Below are 8547 nucleotides of genomic sequence, written 5' to 3'. Positions count from 1 at the left end.
GCCACGCTCCCCTCTCAGGGGCAGGAATAGAACCCAGGAGTCCTGGCTGCTCCTTCCCTATGTGTGTCACTGGGTTACACCCCCCCCAGACCAGGCCAGCTGGGGGGTTAGCCAGGTCCCCGGAGCCCTGCAGCCTGGCTGGATGTGCTCCATAACGCTGCCGGTTCTTTACCTTGACCAGGAGCCATTGGCTCAAGGCTGCTCGGACACACTCGGCGCCTGCTCCTCAGAACCAAAGGCATACCGGCGAGAGCGGCTGGTGTGCACCCCAGAGGGGCATACAGCCCTGAGGAGGGGCTGCCGGTTCCTAGGCACTCACCGGTCGTAGATGAGGAAGTCGTCCTTGTCCCCGTCCAGGATCTGCCAGACGTCCGGCTCCAAGATCTCCTGCTGGTAAACGGGGACCCCCTCCGGGGCCCGGCGCTTCAGCTCCCAGAACATGGCCCTGGAGAGCGGCGCCTTCTCGTTCACGATCATGTACCTGATGCCGGCCAGCCCGTCCTGGGACAGCTTCTCACGCAAGCCCCCGAGACTGGGGAGGTGGGGAGAGCGGGGGTGAGGCAGAGAGCCACGGGATCCGCCTCTCGCTAATGCTCTGTGTCCCGGTCACCCCGCCGCCCCCAGCTCAAACACCAAAGAGGAAGGACGTGACGTTGCCCCAGATCGCTGCCCCTGACCGCTGGGGATGAAAGGGGGATCCATGGGCCTCCATAGTCCCTCTGCTGAGGCTGCCAGCAAAGGGGCCAGTGCTGATTAGTGGCAATTGCCCACTGGATAATGGACTGAGAGACCCACCAGCCCACCACCGTCGCAATGTCTGCTCCCCACGCCCCCTTGCCTAGCTCTGGCTCCTGCTCCCCACCCAGCCCCACCCGGCCCCTGCTCACCTGTTGGCTTGCTTCAGACAGAACTGTCAGCTGGCCTTCAGCAGCGCCACCACCGTCACGCGCCCCAGCGCCCCTGTCATCGGGGCCGTCCCGTTGATCTCCCACTGCGGAGCCGGCTGGCAGAGCCGGGTCCTGTTCTCGGCCACTTCTGCCAGCGTGGCCGCCACCAGCCCCAGCAGGGTGGCCACGGCTAGGGCCGGGAGCCCCATCCTAGCCACCCCCTCCTAAGCCTGGGGAGCGAGAGGCGTGTTAGAGACATGCTGGCATTGACCAGCGCTCTTGCATGGTTAGAAGGGGAGTAGCTGAGACACGAGACGGGGTCGGCTAGACACCCGCAGCCACTTTTCCCCCAGCGGAGCGCCTCGGGGGCTCCAGGTTAGCTCAGACACTAGCTCCTGATACAGACCCACACAGGGGCACACGGCTCACCCTCACCTCTACAGCCCCTCCCCCAAGATCCCCAAGGAGCCTGAGCAGAACGACTTCCATCTCCACGGCGCCATTTACCTGGGAGCATCCCAAAGCGCTTTACCAACAATGCTGTAAACACAGGCATTGTTCGCCCCGCACTGAAATGCAGCCACCTCTGGGGTGGAACGCAGCAGCCGTGACCCACAGCAATGGCACCCAACAGAAGGGGAGAATTCCACATCCAGTGGAAAGAGCGGAGTCTAATTACCTGCCGGCTGGGCTAACACCCCTTCTCTTGGGGACAGTGCTGGGGGAGCTCTGCTGAAATACAGCACCTCCTGCAGCACAACACCCCCTCGTGCTGTGCTGGGGTATTGGAGTCAGCACCAACTCAACAGGGAGGGAGCCCCTCGCTGCACCAGCCCGTGTGGACCGAAAGCCCCAGTCACGTGTATCCCAGCTAATGTATGTGCACATGTAATCCACCCTTAAAGGAGCCTGATCTTTTTAACAATCCTACCAAGCTAGCTGCCTATATAAAATCCTGCAGCAGTGAGTTCCACAAGCCAGTGTGCACCATAAACAAACACAATCTATTTCTCCAGGGATCCTGCCAGTGACCTAGAGATAGGGGCCCTCCCTAGACCCATTATCAAACCCCTTCATCCTTCAGCCCGTACATATTCTTTATGGGGTGGGAGGGAGGAACAGCTGCCACTTCAAAACAAAACCCAACCAAGCCGGTCCCAGCCTCCCACACTCTCACTGCTTGGGTGGACATAAAGGCTCAGCTGTGCCCACGGACAGAAACGCAGCTCCATTGTGTAGAACAGCTGCCGATTGTAGTGGCATGATAAGTCCCTGTTTGTACCGGCTAGCGAGCAAGTGGTGGCTTTTGCAACATTTGCCTGGTAGTACAGAGCTGCATTGATTTTCATGGGAGCGCCGCAAACGTAAGGCCGTTCAGTGCCTGCGCTTGACTAGAAGGCAGTGTTCGAATGGCTCGCCCATGCCAACGGAAGCTGGGACGCGGGTTCTAGCCAAGCTCTTGGAGGGGAGTGGGGTCTAGTGGCTAGTTTGGGGACTGGAAATCAGACTTTCTGGGTTCTGTTCCCATCTCTGGAAGAGGAATGGGGCCTAGTGGTTAGATCAGGGGATTTGGCACCAGTATTCCTGGAGTCTGTTCCAAATCCTGCCAGTGACTTGCTATGGGATCTTGGGTGAATCCCTTCACTTACCCGTTGCAGCTTTAGGGTGCCAAGAACAGTACTGTTGTGCCTCAGTTTCCCCACCTGTAAAACAGAGGCTATAACTAGTCTGACCTACCTTGCAGAGGGGTCGTTAGGGCTAATGAATTAGTGTGGTAAAGCACAGCCACACCATGGAAAGTCACGCTATACAGTGAGTGCAAAGTAGAAAAAGCCATTCAAAGCAAACCGCTCCATTCCTGCCCCCAGGACCCCAGTCCGGAGCGGGAGGGCTTGTCCCTAGGTGTTTAGCCCAATAATTGCCATTTCCCCCACTCGGCCCGTTCTGAAAGCTCCCCTGGTTACTGGTGTTTACAGCTGTCCCCCGTCTTCCTCCCCACACGGCCCCGTTTACTCCTGGTGAACGTCGCAGCTGCAGCTCACGGAATGATGCAGCCAAGATTTTAAACACCCAGCCAGCCAGCAACCCAGAGCACCAGTCCCCAGAGGCAGTCGCATCTACAGCATGTTATGGCCTGATGATTACTGCTCTCCGGCAGACAGGCAAACAGAGCCCTCCGCGTGCATGGGGGGGCTGTTTAATGATGATGGGGGGGGGAGGGGACACAGCATTGGGCATTTTCTGCCTTTTCCACTGGGAAAAATCTCACCCAGCTCTTTTCTGCCTTTCAGTTCCCTTGTGGGGAATAAATCCAGCCCGGCCCAATGGTTAACCCTGTGTCACACCTCTGCCACGCTGCACCAACACGTCGAATGCAGAGCCCCGAAGACACCCCCCCCCAACCCCCAGCCTCGACTGATGTGAACCCCCTGGACCCTGGCCTGAGAACAGAGAGACCGTTTGTAGTATCGTCCCTTTTGTACTAATTCTCTCTTGGCCCTGCAATGTCCCCAAACCCCTTCCCCACCCCTCCCAAGCCATGAATTTGTTCCAAGCCCTGTGTACAGAGCACGTCCCTGGCCTCATCCCCACAGGACTCACAACTCCCTGCACTTGTCAGGATCGGGCCCTTCACCCCCAGCATCCTCGGAGTAGCCTGGGCCCGAAGGAAACAGACCGGAGATACTCTGCCTTCTCGCCGGTGTCTGGTGCCGCTGTCCTCGGGGCAAGCTCTGCGCTCTCCTGGGCTGGCCACGCACATCCCCCCCCCCAGCCCCTGCCCTCCTTTTATCTCCTCACCCGGCTTGCTCCGCCCAGAGAGAGAGGGAGGAGGCTGGGGGTGGCCGCAGAGCTCCCCCACCCCCAGTGCCTCCCGGTGCCAACTGCCAGCCCCGCTCCTTGTTCGCTCAAAGGCCCCTGCTGTCACAGCCAGCTCCTCCGGGGCACAGAGCCCCTCCCGGCAGCGCAGCTGGGAAAAGGCGCAATGTTCCTTTAAAAGCAGTCAAGTAAATACCCCCACACACACCAGGCTGGGGGGGGGGGGGCGCTCCTGCCAGATAAGCGGGGCGGGGGCTGGCACTGCTCGGGTGGGAGACAAACCCACAGCAGGCCCTGATGGCTGAGTCAGTAGCAGGCGGTTTTAGGAACCGGCACCAAGACGACACCTCAATTTTCTGCTGGCAATCAGAGGAGGGGAGTTAACCCTGGTGTCCCCAGCGTGGACAATTCCAGCCGCAGTTTCAGCGCGAGGCAGGATCTTTCTCTGCTGTCTCCCCTCTTAAACAGCTGCTCTGGTTTGCCCCAGAGGTGGCTGCCCAGCAGTGGTGGGGGATGTAATCCCTTGTACAGGGGCTGGCGAGAGGGAAGTTTGTTGGCGCTTTGCTGTGTGTGGCTGGCACGGTTTGCCTCGCCAGGTAGCAAGACAGTGATCGCTCCACCCTCAGGCCTGGTAGAGAAAAAACTGGGGTGCTGGTAGGGGGTAGGCGCTGGTTTGGCCCATCTCTGCTCAGAGAGCAAGCCTGCCTGCTGGGGAAGAAAGCTACTAGCAGGGAGGGAGCCGGCTGGCTGGGGAGAGGACGTGGGCCAGGGACCAGTTAGGGTGAAGGCTATTGACAAAATGCTGGGGGGAGCTCAGGCCTGGGGGTCAGGCTCACTGCATGCTCTTGGGGACATTGCTTAACCTTTGAGTGTCTGTTTCCCCATCTGTACAAGAAGGATCTCAAAGCCCCCCCCCCACCCAGGAGCCACACTACTCCCAGACTCAGGTGGGGAAACTGAGGCAGCGGGGCTGTGAGTTATCCCACGTTCCGAGACATGCGTGTCAGACAGGGTAAGAACACGGATCTGCTGCCACTTTGCTGGTGCCTTACCCCATGACCAGGGGGCTTCTTTTTAGCACCTAACTTAACCCCCCTATTGGTGTTTCTCTCTTTACCTGGGGGGAATTCAGCAAGGAAGCTTACAGGCAGGCCACTGAATAATGGCCGCGCTTGGGAAGAGAGAGGGGAAACTCGCTGCCTGGACACCGGGAAAGGGAAACACACGTGAGCTCTCAGCAAATATTTGAGCAGCTATGGCTGGGGGCTCTGTGCAAAAACATGATACGGCGGGGAAGGGCTCTGCTCTGAACCTGAGGCCCCATCTGCAAAGACAAACAGCGCCCGGGCCAGGGGCCAGGGGTCCCAGGCGGAGGATTCGCGTTACAGGGAGCGCTCCAAGCGCTCAGCGACATAGACAGTGCTTAATTCATCATGAACCCGGGGCTGGCTGGGCTCAAGCAATGTTTTTAACTTTCATAACTGCTGTGGCAAGCCCAGGGGGCTCTGAACTGGCAGCCCAGAGGTACCTGCGCTCAGCCCTGGCTCAAATTAAGCTCTGAGCATCGGCCAATATCCGCTGCCATGTGCTCCCAGTGCCCCGGCCCCAGCCGAGCAGGGCGAAGCGGAAACCACCTCGCACTTCAGCACGGCTGGTGCCCGTTGCTGGGCTGAAGCAGCATAGAGGCTGTAGGTCAAACTGGAGCTGCATCGAGCTGGATGGGGGAGGCCAGGGTGGAAACGAGGAGATCGTGTGTGTCAGGGGAGGGGCGTTTCCAGAGCTGGGGGTGGGGAACCCAGCACTGGCCTTGCCGAGCAGGGGTTGGGAGCTTCAGGTCAGAATTGAGGTGAGCTGCATCTGCTCCGGCTTGTCCTAGTGCGGTCAGCACCTCCAATGAACCCGTCTCCCCAGAGCTCAAAGCAGGAGCAAGGAGTCGGAGGGAATGTCAAAGGTCTGTCTAGGGACAGGCCCAGCTCCTCCTGCCGGAGACACCCCGACTGCCAGAGCATTCGAACGGCTTGACCCCCCCCCCCAATCCACTGAGCGAGCCCCACCACTGATAGGGGCAGGTCCCCTGCCCCACCCGCGCTCCACACCAGCGCCAGCAGCACAGCACGGCAGGGGTAGCTAGCCAGATCCAGACCGTGCTTTAACCTCTCAATAAAGCTGCTCACTCCTCCGTAATACCCGCTACCGCTGCCTTAAGAACAAACCTTCGCGGCTCCTGCTAACGGCGGGTGCAACTCCTCGGCTTTCTCCTTCCAGCCCCATCAGCCCCGAGCAGCCAGGGTACCCAGCACCAACACCACAGCCTTCCCGGGGGGAGTCTGACAATCATGGTGACAATAAATCCATCCCTTCCCCGACCTTCCAACCCTTTTGCCGGGCTCCAGGGCCACTCAGACCTCCACTGGGACTCAGCGCCTCCTACTCTGGAAGCATCGGCCCTCCAAGCCCCCCACCACGTGAGCTAAAGGAGAATTTCCCCTAGCTAGTTGCAGTACAGGGTCTATAGCACACAGTTGAGCAGTTCCAATTCCAACCACAAGAGGGCAGCGACACACACACACACACACACACACACATACCAGCTCATTTTCCTACATTTCCATTTAAACCCGATCCCCTGTTGGGTCTGTGAGCCCGCATCCCCTGCTCTCTTGTTCCTCCAATCTGCCGCTCTGACCTGGCACCCTGTTCGTACACTGGGGCAGCCGGGCAGGATTTCACTGGTACCTCCCGGCACAACAGGTGTATTATAACCAGAAAACATCCAATCCGAGCTGGAAGGCCCATCCTTGGGCCCTGAGGCCAGCCCCCTGCTAGCCCAGGCCCCCGCATCATATCCTGGGCACAGATTTCTTTTCAAGCTCCATTTTCTAACTGGGTTGTTTCTTTCTCAAGTCTCCCCCGCCCAAGCCAGCCAGCGCCCTCACCCTGGGGCCCTTTAAACTGGGGCCTGAGCCATCTCCTTGCAAGGGGGGGGGACTCCTCCCACGCCTGCTCGATTTCCTGCCTGTCCTCCCCTGCCCTTTGCAGCAGAATGGCTCTGTCCCTGGCATTTCCTCTTTGCTGTCTGCCTGCAGAGCATGGCTGGGGGTGCCATGTGGGTGCTGGCCCTCGCCTAGGCAGCGGGGCAGGACACCAGCCATCATCGCAGGTGAGGCAGCAGCAGGGTTTGTGGGTAACGGATGCTGAGCGGGTCAGGCGAGAGACCTGCACAGATCCTGGCTTTGCAATGAATGAGCTCTGAGCAGGACCAGCCTGTGTGGAGGTCACTCAGGAGGGGTGGAGGAGCCAGTCTGATCAAAGGCACTGTAATGTAAAGACCCCAGGCCCCAAACCTGGAGGGAATCAGTAGGGTGACCAGATGTCCCGATTTTTGGGTCTCTTCCTTATATAGGCTCCTATTACCCCTCATCCCCATCCCGATTTTTCACACTTGCTGTCTGGTCACCCTAGGAATCAGTGTTGATTTCATTGACCCAAGGAAGCAGGATAAAGGAAACTTGGTGAAGTTGGATGAATCAGTGTCCGTTATGGATTGATATTGTCATTTGAGCTGTGCGAGACGCACTGGGACGGTGGTTCATGGACCCCTGGGGGTCCGCAGACTGTGGTTAAGATTTCCAAAGGGGGCCACACCTCCAGTCAAAGTTTTTTAGGGGTCTGCAAATGAAAAAAGGTTGAAAACCACTGCCCTAGACAGACAGTGCCTCGCCCCAGCGTCTCCTCACGAAGCAGGAGACGCTGGAAAGACAAAATGCACTGGGAGGGAAGCAGAGGGGGAAAAGTTGGGACTTTATTATGATGTGTAGTGTGGTTGCTACTAGAGGCTACATCTGAAATCTAGGCCCCGTTGTGGTCCGTGGCTGCGGCTGCTAGGTCCTACCATACTACAGATGAATAATTGGGCCGGACGCCGTAGAATGTAGAGTAAGAGACGGTCCCTGCCGTTTATTATTAGTTTTATATTTCAGATGACGATGGCATTGGCTCTCTTGCTAGCTGGTGTGTGTGAATAGCGCTGCTCTCTGCTGGGCAGAATCAGAACTGCTCCGCTGTGAGTCAGAGGCCCCACACTGGTAACATTTAGTCACGTGTGATGTTTTTCAATCGGTGGTTCCTGGACCCCCGGGGGTCCGCAGACCGTGTCTAAGATTTTCAACGGGGTCTGCACCTCCAGTCGAAATTTTGTAGGGGTCCGCAAAGGAAAAGGTTGAAAACCGCTGTGCTAGTGGGTTTGAAGCTGCTGCTGTGAAGTTGGAAGAGGCCCTGGAGCGCAGTGGTGTCCCCCATGTCCACACGACACTCCTTCTGCCGATGGTGCGCGTCCTCATCAGGAGTGCTTGCGTCAACTGAAGTGGGGCAGTGTGTGGGGGCTCACAGCTGGAGCCCTGCTGCCGGGCACTGACACCGCCGTGTGGAGCCCAGAGCCCGGGCTGTCCGCGCCCGTCAGCGGGGTTCACAGCTGCAAGCTCCGCGTGGTGCTGACAGGCGATGTAAACAACACCGTGTCTACATGGACACTGAGCCGCCCTAGCTACACCCACCTAAGCGCTGTGCCTCCTGCAAAGAGGGAGGGGGGGTTAGGTCGGGGTAGTGGGGGACTTACATCGGCTGCAGGCTTACGTCGACCTGACTCTGTAGTGTAGACGAGGGCTTAGATTTTGTGCCTCTCCGTCCTATGACATTAATACTGGCAGCTTCTGTCCAGCAGGCAAGATGTCAGCTTCCCCCATAGTAATTGGCATTGCGGGGGGCCTGAAAAACATTGGGGGCTGATTCTGTCCCCAGCAGAGAGCGCTGGGCCATACAGCACAATGGGGGTTGATTCTGACCC

At 58.5% G+C, this 8547-nt stretch overlaps 1 protein-coding gene across 2 annotated transcripts in view; it reads right to left on the bottom strand.

The window, feature by feature from the left end:
* The window catches only part of LOC112105041 (selenoprotein Pb-like), a 9005-nt gene extending 5359 nt beyond the window's left edge, over positions 1-3646 (bottom strand). Inside the window, exons 1-4 of one of the 2 annotated variants that reach the window (XM_026651965.2) lie at positions 3565-3646; positions 2537-2590; positions 888-1117; positions 320-532 (exon numbers count right to left, since the gene is read on the bottom strand). In XM_026651965.2, coding sequence (XP_026507750.1) covers positions 320-532; positions 888-1096 — 422 coding nt within the window. In that variant the 5' untranslated portion in view covers positions 1097-1117; positions 2537-2590; positions 3565-3646. The other variant, XM_026651966.2, reaches the window with a different exon arrangement.
* Positions 3647-8547: the final 4901 nt, after the last annotated feature.

The sequence above is a fragment of the Terrapene carolina genome, unplaced genomic scaffold (assembly GCF_002925995.2).
Source record: "Terrapene carolina triunguis isolate 2854851 unplaced genomic scaffold, T_m_triunguis-2.0 Scaffold110, whole genome shotgun sequence".
NCBI lineage: Eukaryota > Metazoa > Chordata > Testudines > Emydidae > Terrapene > Terrapene triunguis.
The sequence above is the reverse complement of the archived record's forward strand: the minus strand, read 5'-3'. Positions and strand labels throughout refer to the sequence as shown.